This window comes from Ochlerotatus camptorhynchus, unplaced genomic scaffold, assembly GCF_037179485.1.
Source record: "Ochlerotatus camptorhynchus isolate MF236.1 unplaced genomic scaffold, CSIRO-AGI_Acam_v1.1 ptg000353l, whole genome shotgun sequence".
Taxonomy (NCBI): Eukaryota; Metazoa; Arthropoda; class Insecta; order Diptera; family Culicidae; genus Ochlerotatus; species Ochlerotatus camptorhynchus.
Window position 1 is genome coordinate 690,114 of NW_027040841.1, and position 17,027 is coordinate 707,140.

The following is a 17,027-nucleotide window of genomic DNA, read 5'->3' on the forward strand; positions in this document are numbered from 1 at the left end:
CAAAAAGGCTTATTAATTTATGAAATTAAATTGTTATCGATTTTCATATATTTTTGAAAGCTTTTCGCATATTTGGAGGTTGTATACTGAGATACAGTTACTATTGTTATTGTGAACAATATAAATGCCCAAAATACTACAATTTACTGTGGCCGAAAAAATTAAAATTCATTTTCTGGTTTGTTTACGTTTTAGACATAGGCTCATTTCAAATGTTACTTTAGATCTGTACAGACTTCTCTGACGTTTGTGGAATGCACAATTATTAGTGCAGTACTTTGGGTAAATTATAAGTATTAGTGCAAGAAAACCTTTGAATTTACCCAAAGTTCTGCACTAATACTTGTGCAATTTACAAACGTCAGAGAAGTCTATGCATATAAGATTACTATCTATAAGCTGCACGATATGTCATTCACTCATTCATGGGGTATGGTACATTTGGCTTAATTTACACTTGGCATAATGGACATTTCGCTTAATTCCTTTTGTTCCTCATAATTTAGAAACCAAGAGCTAATTTACAATCTTCTATTATTCCTTCCTTTGATTGCTGCTCTTTCACAATATACACGTTCTTTCATGGTAATTAAAAGCTTCTGAAGAACTGCTCATGTTTGAAAAATATTCCAAGCGCTCACGCACAATCGTTGAATATTCAAAGAAGAAATACCTTTGTTAAATATTTGAAGAGAGAAACATTCTTATCTTTATGAAATATTTTCACAATTAGAGATATGTACAATTACAACTTAATTAACTTTTAGTGTCAATAATCTTAGATTCGTATCGATTATACCAAGTGCCCGTTATGCCAAATGTTTATTTTGCCAAATGTACCAGACTTCTTCGTGCATGTATTCACCATGAGCCGCTGGGTGTACCTCTGCTGCAAAGTCCAGCTGAAATCTAATCGAGCGCTTGCCTGCAGATTTAGTTTTTACCTCTTCGTAGTGTGTGGTCGATCCATCGGGATAGGAACAGAAGGCCGAACATGTATGAACCTACCTCAAATAGCCGAAAATGTATAAATCTGCCACAAAAAGTCGACAAAATGTATCGTTCGGTTCATGAAAAATATTGCAATGTACGACATTCGGTGCATTTCTTATATGAACTAGTAGTTAAAAACATTTGAAGTGCACCAATGGCAAGTTTTTCGTGACATTTTAATATTGAAAAACATTGACTTTAAACTAGTTTCATTTAGCGGAATTTCTGTTTAAGAATATTCGGTTTACAATCCTTCATTTGGCAAACTTTGACCTAGCTCTTGTTGAAGTATTACTCATGATTAGCCGATAAGAAATTAAATCGAAGTAACTTTCCTTTTACTACGTTTATGACACAATAGGTCATGCAGTGCTGCAAAATCTCGGCAATCCACGGTGATATTCACAATGCTGCTTTGGTCACTCTTTTAAGCTAACAGTCATCGTCAAGGCAAACCATGTCAATTGTCAGTGACGAACATGTGTAGATCTACGTCCTGAACTGCTTGGATATCAATAATGTGACACAGAACGCACGAAAGTACACTTTTTGTTATCAGGTGAATCTTTGTCATTGACCAAAAATGAATGAGATTTTGACGAAGGTTTTTTTTTTGGATCAAGTCTGTCAGTGACTATGTAAAAAACAATATTTTCAATTTCGCGCAAAAGTCTGTCAGTGACAATGGCAAATATCAGCACTGGAATTATTTTTTGTTTATTAATTTATTTGATAAGGCTCAACCGAATTAACTTTACAGAGCCAAGGATTCTTGGTCACTTTACAATACAACTTAAAACTATAGTCAAAAGGTACAACACAATAAACACTTTATCTTCCGCTATCCAAAAAGCCTCCTCCATCATAACTGGAGCCGCTTCCAGTAGTTTCATTGTATCGCAAATTGTTGTACGCCAACGATGGTCAGAGCGCGTCCATTGCAGCAATGGACGCAAAACGTGGTCAGCACTCACACACTCATCACGAAACGGTTGCTTTCCAAAGTCGACGACGCATCGACCGAAAGAACTGCTGATGAAGAACAATGAGGAGGACCACACAATGGTTGCTGCCGAGAAAACAGACGATCGCGTAGCACACATCGAGAGTGGCCTGCTTTTGTCGACAGCCGAGTGAACACTGTACTGGAATTATGAACTGAAAAATAATTTATAAAACCCGGGATTGGTGCTTAAAACATGCCAAGATCTAAGCATATATATTTTTGTGAAACCCTGAGCCTAAAACAGATATAAATTATGTCCAACGAATTAAAAACAATGTTTAAGAATTTTTGTCTTTTTGTTTTGCTAAATATTAGTTCATAACATCAAACATCACACAAAGGCAAAAAAATCGGTCGGGTGGGCCGGCGGGAAGCGCGCGCCGGTTCGGCCTTTCGTAGTAATCCCGATTTCACTTTCTGATGATTTGACATCCAGTTGATGAAGTCCTAAAACTTTGGAGCATATCAGCTTAGGGCTGTTCATAAACTACGTATACCGTTTTTGAGATCGCTGGAACCAGCCTGCTTCCAAAAAATCATTTATGGGGAATTTTAGATTTCCCTTCTCCTACATTGCCAATTGAGTTCTTTAAGGGTATTGAGGTAGATGCACATTCGTAATCTGCATTAAAAATGGAACCCTAACCTAAAGTTTCATCAATTTTGGTACACTGGAACTATTTTAAATAAGTACGATTAAATTTGCAAAAATCACGTTATTAGCGCCCCTCGGTGTCACTTTGTATGGGAGCGAGCTGTCAGTTTGTTAGTTTAGTACCAAACAGTGAAGTTATTATTTTGCTTTAAATCCTGATTTAAAAATCAAGATGAAAATATGTGGGTTCGAAAAAAATATCGCTGTGCTCAGAAAACGAAGCTCTTCCAGATGATGTATAAAAACCGATATATTTTTCAAAATTACAGAACCTAATTGTTCATACACATTTTTAAAAAATAGTATAGGCCGTAAACACTCGCTAACCGCCTCTCCCTAAGATGCTTACGTTATTTATAAACAGCCCCTTATCAGCACTGATTTCACGTTCGAATTGAAAATTCGGATGTTGCTGCGTTGACTAATCTGGTTTGATGGTATCGGGGTTCCTAATAAACGGAAACCATAAACGGACGATAACCCGAATTGTGAAATAAAAATGAAACAAATAATCTGGATGAATTTTACTATTTCAAAAGTATGCAGTTGTTTATGAAATTTTTATATTATTAAGCAATGTTTGTTCTCCCGTCTTCCCGACACATGGTCTTCGGGGACGATCCCGGCGTTGTGGTTATCATCCATACCTCTCACGCCAAAGTCACGAGTTCAAATCTCATCCCCGGATAAGTCAATAGGAGGAGTGTCAAAGTGATTATATTAATAATAATAACCCATGCTCTGTTTAATAATAATAAACCAATCCAGCGGCTAGCCACCTGGCACTGGCAGTCACCAAACGAGTGCGCTCCACCAGCTTTCTGGTAGATGTCCACTTTTTGTAGCTCGCTTTCAAGTCACTTTAACACCGACCACTAGATCGAGATGAGTTGAATCAACTCACTTGAACCGTGTATTTTGGCCATGCCCTGTGCGACATAACAGCCCCATTAGCATTTTCGTGAATTTCATTGGAAACGATTGTCATGTACCATCACTTTACAATGTACTCGAAAAGTTTCCTACTTTGTTAATCGAATGTCGCGAAAAATACCAAAACTATGTTGTTCCATCCATACGAGCCCATAGAGAAAAAAAATCTTCATAGGCCGTAGAATCGATAACATATGAATATCTCAGGCACTTTTTTCAAGCCAGTAACTTAAAAGTTTCCTTTTTAAGGTCAATTCATTAAAGTCAGTTTTTGATCATTCTTCTTACGTGTGTAAAGTGCGAGAGTATTTCAAAGAAGTTTAGTAAGCTCCGAAAATAGGGGAAATTTCAGGGAGGGTTTCAGAAAATTTGCGGGAAATTTTTAAGAAGTTTTCAGATTTTCAACGAAGTTAAGAAAATCATTGAGGTCTTTTCATCTGTTCAAAAGTTCACACTTTTATGACCGTTCCTTTAAATTCAAACCATAATACTTCACTGATATGGTGGCCCAAAACAATTGAAATAACCGCTTATAAGAAGTTAAGAAAAATACAAAGACTTGGTTGTATATCAATGACAGGAGCAATGAGAAGCACATCATCAGATGCTTTGGATGCCGTTCTCAATATTTTGCCCTTACACCAATTTGTTAAACTACAGGCAGCAAAAAGTGCTTTACAGTTTAACCGTCAAAATAAACTTTTAGATGGTGACTTTAGTACATCTAAAGATCCTTAAGGATTTCAAGTTAAATTCAGCTGTAAAAACAATAGAAGCTTGGATGGTAATAAAGACAAACTACGATGTTCCCTTCAAAGTGGTTAAACCAAGACGCCATACATGGGAGTCTGGTGAGCCAAACATACGTTCAGGATCTATTGTATTTAACACCGACGGCTCGAAGATGGGTGAAGATACTGGAGCTGGGGTCTTTGGCCCTGGAGTCAGTAAAATCATACCAATGGGACATAGCATAATTTCAAGCAATCATAGAATGTGCAAACATCTGTCTAACAAGAAAATACAGGTTTGCCAAGATCTGTATATTCTCGGATAGCCAAGCTGATCTTAATGCGGTTAAGGCGTTCACATGTCGATCGAAGCTAGTGTGGGAATGTATTCTTTCCTTAAAACAATTGGCCGAAAGGAACGAAGTCATATTATACTGGGTACCCAGCCATTGTGGCATTGAAGGAAAATGCCGACAGTCTAACAAGACGAGCTTCTGCATCGAACTTCATTGGTCCGGAACCATTTTGTGGAGTCCCTGAGTGTACTATAAGGATGGAACTAAAAATTAGGGAAACGTCCATAGTAGACCCAACAAGCAATTTTAGCTGCAGACCAGCCTTTACAGGTAGAAATTAGCTGCATAAAGCCGTATGTAGTCAAAATTGTTAGGTGGGGAATCCAACTAGAACGCCACAAATGTATCCAGACAGGCGAAAAGATTTATAAGACCAAGTGCAGCAAAAGCCCGGATTTTGCTTAATCTTAGTAAAAGAGATCTTCGGGTAATAACTGGTCTGATGACTGGTCACTGCCCTAGCAGATATCACATATATAAAATAGGAAAAATTCCGTCTAGCGAATTTCGGTTTTGTCAATTTGAAAACGAAACTGCTAGCGTTAGCGTTGTTATGATATACTTCGTAGATTGGATACTAGCGACACTCACGTCTCTTCTGAAATTATCAGTTAGACTACTTTCAGGAATAATGCTGGGGAGTAAACATTGGTTCCAATCTAAACAAGAGTAACAGAAGCATGACTGTCGCTATTCCCGGCCACGCCCATCTTTACCATAACTAGGGATAGGGAAGGAAATGTTGATGTAGTACTTACTTAACGAGAGGCCACCGACTTAGCGACAGCCTCATAAAGGGTGTCCCAGGGATGAAATTGCCACACACAAAATTGATTCGCAAAATTCGAGTTTTCATCCGATTACCATCAAATTTTCAGGGATTGAGAAATAACTATTAAACTTCATTTTACCATTTTACTCGTATTTTATTTACAGTCCATACGCAAATGCCCACACCTTGGCCTTAACCCCGGCCATAAGATTCTGCACAACCTGTGAATCAACCGTTTTTTGCATGTAAACCCATACTTTCTTCAGTTCCTCGACTGTCTTGACTACCTTAGGTCGTTTAAGAAGGTGCTGCTTCATAATCGCCCAGTACTTCTCGATGGGGCGGAGTTCCGGAGTGTTGGGAGGGTTGAACATTTTCGGCACGAAATTGACCTTATTTCCGCATACCACTTCAGCACGTCCTTGGAGTAGTGGCATGAGGCCAAATCCGGCCAGAAGATTGTTGGGACGTTGTGGGCCTTCAGGAGAGCAAGCAGCCACTTCTGGAGGCACTCTTTTATGTACACCTGTCCGTTCATCGTGTCCTGGGTCACGAAAGGTGCACTCCGCTTCCCGCACGTGCAGATGGCTTGCCAAACCAGGAATTTCTTCGCAAATTTGGACATCTTCTTAGTGCGGACATGCTCCGGAACGCTGAACTTATCCTTGGCCGTGAAAAACAGGTTGCCGGGGATCTGTTTGAAGTCGGCCTTCACATATGTTTCGTCGTCCATGATGCAGCATTCAACTTTCGTCAGCATGTTGAGGTACAACTTCCTGGCACGGGTTTTGGCGGACTTGTTCTGCTTCTCGTCACGATTAGGGGCCTTTTGTACCTTGAACGTTCGAAGCCCAGCCTTAGTTTTGGCCTTCTGGACAAAACTTCGGCTTAGGTGCAGCTTCTTAGCCACATCCCTAACGGAGGCGTTCGGATTTCGGTTGAAGGCCCCAACTACGCGGTTGTGATTTTTGGTGTTGTACGGAATACTTTTTCCTTCACTTCTGGGCTTCCGATCGGTGGTCAACCGTTCCTCGAACCGCTTAATCACTCGCGACACCGTGGAATTCGCGATTCCCAACGTTTTAGCGATGGAACGATGCGAGAGATCCTTGTTCTCGTGATGAATGCGCAAGATTTTATCACGCACGAGCTGTTCTTTCGACTCCATTTCGGCGAGTTTTGATCACAGGACTTTAAAACTTGCAGGATTTAAATAATGCACTATGAACTAAATCCACCCAAATTTTCATTAAATTCTACCCAATGGTTAAAAAGTTAGAGCAATTTCATAGTGTGGCAATTTCATCGTGGACACCCTTTAAGTGCTACGGAGTTGGAGGGTTGGGTAGGGTATTCGGTTAGGATTCTTCAGAATAAAGGGTGATACGGTCAAAATTTGGTCAAGGGAAAACGCGTGTAAATCGGTGAAATCGTTTATTTAAAAAATCAAATTAAATTTCTTTTTCAAGTTCAATTAGTATAAAATTCAGGAAAAATATTCAGTTAGGCTTCCGCTTTTCCAAATCCGAATTGCCGGGCCTTACGCTTGACCCCTGCCATCAGATTTTGTACAGCCTTCTTCGCCGCAGAAAGCCAGTTTGCCTTGAACTGCTGCTCGCCCTTAGCAGTTTTTTTGGTCTTCTTTAGGTTCCGCTTGACAATAGCCCAGTATTTCTCAATTGGGCGGAGCTCTGGCGTGTTGGGAGGGTTCTTGTCCTTGGGAACCACCTGCATGTTGTTGGCGGCGTACCACTCCATGGCCTTTTTACCGTAATGGCAAGATGCCAAATCCGGCCAAAACAGTACGGAACAACCGTGTTTCTTCAGGAAAGGCAGCAGACGTTTATTCAAACACTCTTTCACGTAAATTTCTTGGTTGACAGTCCCGGAAGCTATGAAAATGCTGCTTTTCAAGCCACAGGTACAGATGGCTTGCCAAACCAGATATTTCTTTGCGAACTTTGACAGTTTCATGTGCTTGAAAACATCTGCTACCTTTCCCCTTCCTTTTGCCGTATAAAACTCCTGTCCCGGAAGCTGCTTGTAGTCGGCTTTGACGTAGGTTTCGTCGTCCATTACCACGCAGTCAAACTTCGTCAGCATCGTCGTGTACAGCCTCCGGGATCGCGCTTTGGCCGTCGTATTTTGTTTATCATCGCGATTTGGAGTCACTACCTTCTTGTAAGTCGATAGTCCGGCTCGTTTTTTGGCTCGATGCACGGTTGTAGACGATACACCCAGCTTATTTGCGGCATCTCGGAGAGAGAGAGGTTAGGGTTTCGCTTGAAACTACCGGCAACTCTCTTTGTCGTCTCAGCGGCTTCCGGTTTTCGATTTCCCCCCGATCCAGACTTCCTGGCTGTCGACAAACGTTCCCCAAACACTTTAATTACATTTGTAACGGTTGATTTGGCAACTTTTAGCGATTTTGCCAACTTTGCGTGCGAGTAGCTCGGATTTTCGCGATGCGCGAGCAAAATTTTGATACGCTGCTCTTCTTGCTTGGTCGGCATTTTGACAACTGAAGAGTGAATTCCAAAATCAAAATAGGAGCTACATTCTACACACACACACCTTCAAAATGAGGGGTGTTCAGGTTTTTTAAATGCAAAATTGAAAGAAATACGTCAAGTTGATATTGACCAAATTTTGACCGTATCACCCTTTAGTCCATTCCATATGCAACGGAAAATTTCTCATCTCAATTCACTTGGAGTTATCCTCAGCATTCGCTTTGTTATTCTCCCGAAACTCTCATGAAATAATGCTCTGATAAATATCACCAAAACATACTTAGAATACTTCTCGCAATTCCATTGAAATATTCATAAAAATGTTGTTGAAATTATCCTCCGAATTCTATTTTCTTATAATTTTACTCGGAATTACCTCCTCAGTAAGAAATGCTTTGGGAAAATTCTCAGGATTTTGATTGAATTCTTTTCCGATTTCCTTTTGAATATCACACCTTTCCTTGGAATTCTACTCACATTGAAAGTATCATAAGAATTCATTTGCATTTCTTCTCGCAAATTCCTTAGATTTCTCCTCTCAGTTTGTTTTGCAAACTCTCCTGGCAATCTTTTCCGAATTGCTTTGAAGATCTCCTGGAGTTATTCTCAGATCTAACTGTAATCTTCCTTTTAGCATCCTCCTCACCCTCTAACCCTCACCCTCACCTTTGATACTTCCTATTTTGTTATGTGGCTTGCGTTATTAAACCGCATTAAAATTGAAACGTTTCCATCGTTGTATGCCAAATTACTATTATGCGAAATGGGGTAGCTGGCTTTGAATTCTTATACGAGCTTACACCTATTCTCAATTTAGTGTTTTTTTATGCATTTCCACAGTTATTAGTTGAGAGCTTTCTATGCCAATCAATGCACAGTGGATCACGAATGCGATCTAGTGGAACAAAATTAATAACTCCGAAACGAACCATTTCCGTGACTTGGTGTCTTCAGCGAAGACATTCTTGAGGCTTGACGTCTTTAACAAAGCTGTTCATCTTATCAAAATAAGCAACTCTTTGTTAAAATTTCACAGCCTACTGTTTCCGAATAATTTGGAAAACAAAAAAATATTTGATGAAAAAAACTGTTTTCCAATCTATTAAGATATTTTCATCTAGCATGTTAAATAAAAAAAATTGGTATTGCCATCTTTGCGGCAAAAACTTGAAATGGTTGAGTATCAAACTATCGGTTAATGTCAGTACATGGTCCTAATTATTGTGAGGAACTTTGCTGAAGATACCAAGTTGCGGAACTGCTTCGTTTCCTGGCCCATAGTGCAATGTATGAATTTCAACCCGATAGATGTTCTGAACCGGACCCGGAATCGAACCCGGCTTAGTAATACCAACAATCAATACGAAACTAACGATTTCAAATTGGCTCACTACTTGACTAGCCTATTGGTCCCAAGCAAACGATTAACGTACCCCATTCTAGTCAACATTCTAGTACTACACAATGTTTGTTTTGATTCGCTATGAAAGTTTGACAGATAAAATGAGGGGTTATTGGATTTTCCTATGTTTCTAGGGGTGAATCGATTAGCTTGGGACCGAAGATAGTACCAGAGCTGAGCCAAAAAGTTGAGCACGTTATTTCGGGACCTTCTAGTCATTACTCATGTAATTTTTAAATTATCTTACTGTGCGCTTTTTTTTTTTAAATAAAATAATGCATTTATTAGGCAATCATTAAATTTTCCTTGTTATTTTCTTTCACTCATTGAACGCAATAGATTCGGAGCGGATTTATCTTCAGTATCAAAGTAAATTCGGTTAGATTGTTTTGTTAGGTTTCTGGAAACTTGGTTTTAAATTTGAAATTTGTTTTTAAATTATGAGCCAATATATTTTTATAAATTTTCAAGAATCTGGCTCATGATTTCGGACATTGAGCATTTTCCAAAATCACAGATTTGAAAAAAACAAAGAATTAGGACCAGCATAGTTTATACCTTATTACGTTGTTTTTTCTTTTTCTTTTAATTCTACTACTATTGTATCACTTTCACTAATTCACTATTCATTTTACTTATCACTTTAAAAACATATATATAACAGGTACGTATTTCGTTTACTACTTGCAAACTTTTTCAGTGTCTAGACACTGAAGAAATTAGCAAGTAGTCAACGAAATAGACGAAATGCGTATCTGTTATTTTTGAAAAGTGATAGTGAAAGTGAATAGGGAATAGTGAATTAGTGAAAGTGATACAATAGTAGTAGGATTAAAAGGAAAAATAACGCAATAAGGTATACAATTATTCTAATAAAACACTCATCAATCAATTTAGAACTCGTTCCAAGGTAGTTCTGGGAAGAACTGTGAGAAAACATCGAGTGAAATTTGCTTTCAAGGTAGTTCTGAGGAACTCCAGATGCCATGTGAAACCTGAGGAGTTTATCTTGATAGTTTTGAGTAGAACTTTAAGTAGGGAGCATTTAAGCAGTTCCAGGCAAAATAACAAAAAAAATAATAATGAATTTTTGAATCGACCTTCTCCGATTTGTATGAAATTTGGTCATTTGGATTTTGTATAGTTTTCCAAATGCCGTCCTTGAAATTTTTAAAACATTATAGCACGGAAACGGCATTTCGGCAGTGTTTGGAAAATCTCAAAAACTCAAATCTCATGCGTGAATTTATTCGTCTCTGAGTTTTGCCTTGCAAAATTCACCAATGAGTTTTAAGGTAAAAATATTAATTGATTTATATTTTGGCGTTATTCATTGTTATTGCATCAGTTGATTGAAAACTGACACAAAATGCAGACAAATGCTACCACTTTACGTTTGAGTTTTATGAATTTTAAACTGGAATGATATTTCGGCGCAGTGAGTGTGAGTGCGCGAAAAAGCATGATGATCTCAAGCGTAAGTTTCGCCCGCCAGCTTATTTCTCCCAGGGAGACTCATTGAATGAGATTTGAGAATGATTTTCCGAACACTGTGTCTAATACAAAGTTATAGATAAAGATTACTATTTGCTATCTCGATTTTCCTCATATTCAAGAAGTTTTTCCTGGAAAATCGAGGAAAATTTTACTCACTCATTGAGTAACCCAGCTTTTTGCACTTTTGAGTCGAATTCAAGTCAGTTACCGAGTTACTCTCATTGGCCGTGTGCCATGCATATATGCCACTCAAATTTTTCCTTGATTAGCAGAAATTGTTACCTGGTTGTCACTAGCCTTCAAAAAATATATATATTTATTAATTACGTCATTTTTATACAATCCCTTCCCCCCTCCCCTCCCCTTTTGACTAACATCCTGGCTGTGCCACTGCAACGCACAAGCATGGTGATTAAAAGCATACCTAAGAACCATGCATTCCTTGCCGAATGCATACCCTAATAAACAAATACCATAAACGAACGGTAACCCGAATGGTAGAACTATCCAACAAATAGTTTGGATGATATCTGAACACGTCGTTAAGCTCTTTTATCAAGGATAGTTTTCATTCGATTTCTTATAAAACAAGAATTTTAAACTGATCACATGACTATCGTGCGTCTAGTTTCCTAAGTGTAGCCCTAATCCAAATGCCCCAAAGACCTAACCCTTTCGAGAATCGATTAATACGATACAGGTAAACGTATGATAAACTCACCTACAAGAACTGTGATGCTCGAATAGGATCGCTCCGCTCCAGTAGATTTACACCGTAGATTGCGCATGTGGCTAAGCCATTCCGTTATTTAGCAATACCCTCCCTGTAACGCACAATCATAATCGATCGAAAATAACGTAAATTCGTTATCCTTTCTCTTTTTTCTTTTTTATCTCAACCGATCACGTTGGCCCTCCACTCGCTCCCATTTTTTGCCGTTTGCGTGTGCCGTGTATAAATTGCACCGATGCATTTCGTATAGATTCGCGCTCCGGTCGGTACGGCAATAACGCGTACGCCAGCGACCCTACAAATCCGTGCGACCACACCGGTAGTATCGCGCAGCAACGCCATCAACAACAACACGATGGTTACCACCAAAACGATACGTAGTCAAACGCCCGCCGTGGCTTCGGTGGCAGCTGCTGCAGCAGCAGCGGCCGCTGCGGCATCTGGTTCCACGGCCACTCAGGTCAAGCAAGTGACAGCAATTAGTAACAGCAATGTAGTCGTCGCAGCATCGTCACCATCGGCGGCACCCGGTTTAGTCGTGACCGGGAATCAGCCTTTGCCTGCATTGGCACTTAGCTCTTCCGCGGTCGCTGCCGTGGCCAATTTGAATAATGCTAGCAATAGTAATAGCTCTACGAGTTTAATCAGTACAAGCATCCCTCCGGCAACGACCATAGCGGTCAGTACGGCCCCTAGTATTACTTCCGCGGCCATTAGCAGTACTACTAGTAGTATCAGTAATGCCAGTACGGTCTTCATTGCCAGCACTAGCAGCTCTTCCACCACAGTCACACCTTCCAGTAGTAAAGCCAGTTCGGGATCGAAATCGCAGAGCTCGTCGGCGGCCTCGAAAAAGAAAGCTAATGCTAGTGCCGCCGCCAGTTCCGCTGATTCGAACGATCCTTCGTCCTTAGCGAAGAAAGCAGCTGCCTCTATGCAATCCTCTTTTTACCAGCATCACGTGTCTTCCTCGATGTACGGGGATGACGATATTAACGATGTAGCGGCCATGGGTGGTGTCAACTTAGCGGAGGAAACCCAGCGGATTCTCGGTTCGACAGAATTTGTGGGGACACAGATACGGTCCTGCAAAGATGAGGTGTTCCTTCATATGTCTGCACTACAGGCGAAAATTCGGGGGATTGTCGCGAGACACGGATTGGAGGAGCCGAGTAGTGAGGTAGCAGTACTAATATCCCATGCCTGCCAGGAACGACTGAAGAATATTGTGGAGAAGCTGGCTGTCGTCGCCGAACATCGAATCGATATTATTAAGGTAGGACTACTCAATCCAACAGACTTCAAGTTGAATATCTATTCTGCACATTTGTATTGATTGAACAGGTTGATCCACGGTACGAAGTGACAAAGGACGTCCGGGGGCAGATCAAGTTCCTAGAAGAGCTCGATAAGGCAGAGCAAAAGCGACACGAGGAGCAGGAACGTGAAATGTTAATGCGAGCGGCCAAGTCACGATCGAAAACGGAAGATCCCGAGCAGGCCAAACTCAAAGCCAAGGTACTTGATTCGGTTGGGTGGTCATTGATCAGTATTGATTGAACTCTAATTATAGGCGAAAGAAATGCAACGAGCGGAAATGGAAGAGCTACGGCAACGAGACGCTAATCTGACTGCCCTGCAGGCCATCGGACCACGGAAAAAGCCTAAACTGGAAGAGGGAGTAGCGACACCGGTTGCGGTTAGTAATTCGACCCTGAGATCACTTTGACCTTAATCTTCTAAGTTAAATTCCATCCCATTTCAGCCCGGTGCCTCCGGAATCGGTATTGGTGTGAGCGGGAAGGCGGCCACCCCACTGAGGCCTCGTATCAAACGGGTCAATCTGCGTGATATGTTATTCTATCTGGAACAGGAGAAGGAAAGCTGCAGGAGTCAAATGCTCTACAAAGCCTACTTCAAGTGATCGTTCGTTGTGGTACGACAGCATAAGGTGATAACAATGATGACGGTCGTTCTCTGCTGAAGCCGTGCATTTCCACACGCGTTGCGAATGGAACCAACACAGGTACGGACCAACCACCGGTATCTGTTCATCCGCCAACGAAAAGGTTTTTCTCTGAATCCGATGGCAACAGTCCCACTTCAGGGACGCACGTACAGAAGGAAAATGGTCCAATCCAAATGCGTTTCATGGTCAGGGCAGGTCTTAAGTCAGGAGGTTCGGAGAGCATAGTTGTGTAAGAATGAGAGAGAATCATCAAGACGTGTATGTATGTGTGAGTGTATGCGTGATTTTAGGGAATTTTATGTACATATATCAAGCATCATGGATCGTGAACATGAATGACTAATGGGGGGAGTTGTACGAGTCAGGCAGTTCGGATTGGGCTTAAAGATCGAACTGTTTTTTGATGTTTTATTTAATTTGAAAAAAACTCGTAAAATCGAAATCAACTGTACAGAAACACAAGCTAAGGTAAAGTGCACGAGCGAGTTTAGGTATGTAGGGAAAAAATAGGTCTAAAATAGTAAAAAAAAAGCAGATTTAAAAAATGTGTAATTAGTTTCGAGTCCTCTAGAGCTGTGTGCTTGACGGAACAAAAGGAAAAAAAAAAACTGGTCAGCCGCAAGCATTGTTTTTGTTTGTTTATAATTTTAAGTCTATATCGATAGGAGCAAAATAAAACTCAAAAGAAAGCAGAAAAACATTAAAAAATCTGAAAATTTCAAATGAAAGGAAAAAATAGTTTATATACTGAAACTAATCGTTTTCTCGGAAACAAAAATCGATATGTTATAGGTTAAATTGACGAACAGTCAATGAGTAACAAGCTTTGTTTGTGATTATATCACTTAAAATTAAAGGTAATAAAACTAAAACTGTTTATAAGAGAAAGTGGAAGGCGAAATGTTTATTTATGTTTAATGTCTTTTCATTCAAATTTAATTTAATGAAATGAAAATCCTACGAAAATGAGAAAAAAAAAACAGAAAATGCAAAGGAAAGATCAACAATAGAGATACATTTTCTTATAAAAACTAAACTATGAAAAGAAAATGATACGAATTGAATTTTATATTTACAACTGAAAGAAAAGTTCCAAAAAAAATCAGCTAACTTCTTCATATTATTGATATGGGTTTCTCATCTTCTTAGTTCAATGTCGAACTTACGAGGTTTAGTAAGTATTATTGAGCCTTTTTCACCCTTCACATGACATTTGCTTCTTTTAAGATAGTCAACCTTATTCCTGTTTTCGAACGAATCAAATACGTCATACAAACAAATTTATATTGTATAATATATAACTTCCCTAAGGATCTCTTAACTTCTATGGACTTACCTGTGAAGTTCAAAGAACTTTGCCCAAGTTCCAGAATTTTTCTGAAGTTAACTTTATTTCGTGGTTTACAAGCTAACTTGAAAGCTGGGTACTGCGGAGTCGATCGATTTTATTTTGCTAGCCAAACTGCTTGAATTTTTTTTTTCCTGTTTAAAACTGTTTTGCTCTTTTTTAGTTGATTCCCGACGAAATCTCTGATCCAGAAGTGCTCGAGCCCCAAGACTCTATCAAAGTTTGTATACATGTTTCGCCAACTTATGTTTTACACTGGAGTCGCTTTTTACGCGGGTGATATGTCCCGCGTAAAAAAAAACCGCGTAAAAAAAAACCGCGTAAATTCCGGAATCCGCGTAAAAAAAAACCGCGTAAATTCCGAAATCCGCGTAAAAAAAAACCGAGTAAAAAAAGACCGTGTAAGAAAAAAACGCGTAAAAAGCGATATACCGCGTAAATTCTGAAATCCGCGTAAAAAAAAACCAAAATCCGCGTAAAAAAAAACCGCGTAAATTCCGGAATCCGCGTAAAAAAAAACCGCGTAAATTCCGAAATCCGCGTAAAAAAAAACCGCGTAAAAAAAAACCGTGTAAAAAAAAACCGCGTAAAAAGCGACTCCAGTGTACTGCAATTGAAAACTCATCTGAGTCATAAAAACTGTAAAAAACTAAGCTGGTTTATATACTTTCATCACTTGGTTTTTGCCTTTGTCTAATCAATCTAATCTAACACCAACACAGCCAGTTCTTGAAAGCATCCTGGAAAATGATGCATATACCTCCATCATTTTTCTTGTCTATTTGATGTATGTTTCACATCGAAGATGCGTCACACATATCAAAACGGCCAGGCCTACTGTGCAGCATTTAAGGGGCAAGATAATTCAGAAAACATCGGGCCTGTTTAAATCGAAGACTTAAACACGATGCTTCAGAATTCAATGGCCCTTATTACCGATGTCACATCACGGTGAAGTGACAACTTATCACTCACGGTGAAGTGATTCCCATTTGATTTACACGGCAATCACTTCACCGTGAGTGACAACTACTCACTTCACTTCGTTTTCACCGTGAAGTGACACCCGTAATAAATGGATGAAACGTGGACATCTCGTACCGTACGTTCCGATTTTGGTAATTATATGATTGGTTGGTTGTTGGAAGCATCAAAGCTAAGAAGGTTAAGTGATGCTCCATTTTCTTTTGACGGTTTGGGACATGAGCACTAACTCTTGTCCTAGCCTTTTATGGCTTATGGCTATAGCGCCATTACTCGCTTTCTTAAAAGAGAAGAGGGAAAGGGAAAGGAGTATGTAATACCCCGTTCACATTACAACCTATATCACGTAATATAGGCTGTCTTGCAATGAGCACTCATACATACACACAGAGTTCAGATTACCAAAGTCGGTAAAATTTTACTGGGTTTTTAAACAGCTGAGTTTTCAGAAATCAATCCAGTAGTTTTTACTTTTACTGAAAACTCCGTAAATTGCAGAATCTCTGAACTTTTAAAAAATTACCGTTTAACTCAGTAAAATAATTGCTGACTTTTTCAGTAATGTATTTGTTTGCATTGTTTTGCTTAGTTTTTCGGTATTTTTATTTTATTTTTTTGGTGAATAAGTCAGTGAATTCATCAAAAAAGTTCCATACAAAGGGAGGATGAAAATTTATGTTTTTTATTAGGGGACTGAGTTTCAAGTTTAACGCTTCATCATGGTGATTCAGCCGGTTGGTTGGTGGCTCTCTCGGTGTGCCGGATTGCATGTCCATGCATGGAGCTAAAAGGCAATGTTAGTGAGTGTTTTTCCTTCAAAATTATTGAAACATCTGGAAGTCGATGCTGGAGTGCATAAACTGCGCAATTCCGTGGTAGTTTCTGCATAACACAGCGAATTCCGGGGTCAAGTGCGCGAAGTAAACAAGTTCACTTACTGGAGAGATCAGCAATTTTGAATTTCATTTGATGATCATTCAGTAAATCATAATGAATACTGAAAACTCGGTACTCTATTTTACTGAGCTGTAGTCATTCCCCGTAATTCTGTTATTTTACGGAAAATTCAGTACCTACTTGCTATTACCGTATTCAGTAGTTAGTCGCAAAAGCTACTGAACATCAGTAGTTTCAT

General features: G+C 39.5%; 1 protein-coding gene across 6 annotated transcripts in view; it reads left to right on the top strand.

Moving 5' to 3' along the window:
* The window catches only part of Taf4 (TBP-associated factor 4), a 52,624-nt gene extending 38,014 nt beyond the window's left edge, over nt 1–14,610 (top strand). For 5 of the 6 annotated variants that reach the window (XM_065231378.1, XM_065231379.1, XM_065231380.1 and 2 more), the window contains 4 exons: nt 11,842–12,867; nt 12,936–13,109; nt 13,165–13,290; nt 13,357–14,610. In XM_065231378.1, coding sequence (XP_065087450.1) covers nt 11,842–12,867; nt 12,936–13,109; nt 13,165–13,290; nt 13,357–13,515 — 1,485 coding nt within the window. In that variant the 3' untranslated portion in view covers nt 13,516–14,610. The remainder of the gene's footprint in view (nt 1–11,841; nt 12,868–12,935; nt 13,110–13,164; nt 13,291–13,356) is intronic. The other variant, XM_065231384.1, reaches the window with a different exon arrangement.
* The last annotated feature ends 2,417 nt before the right edge of the window (nt 14,611–17,027 follow it).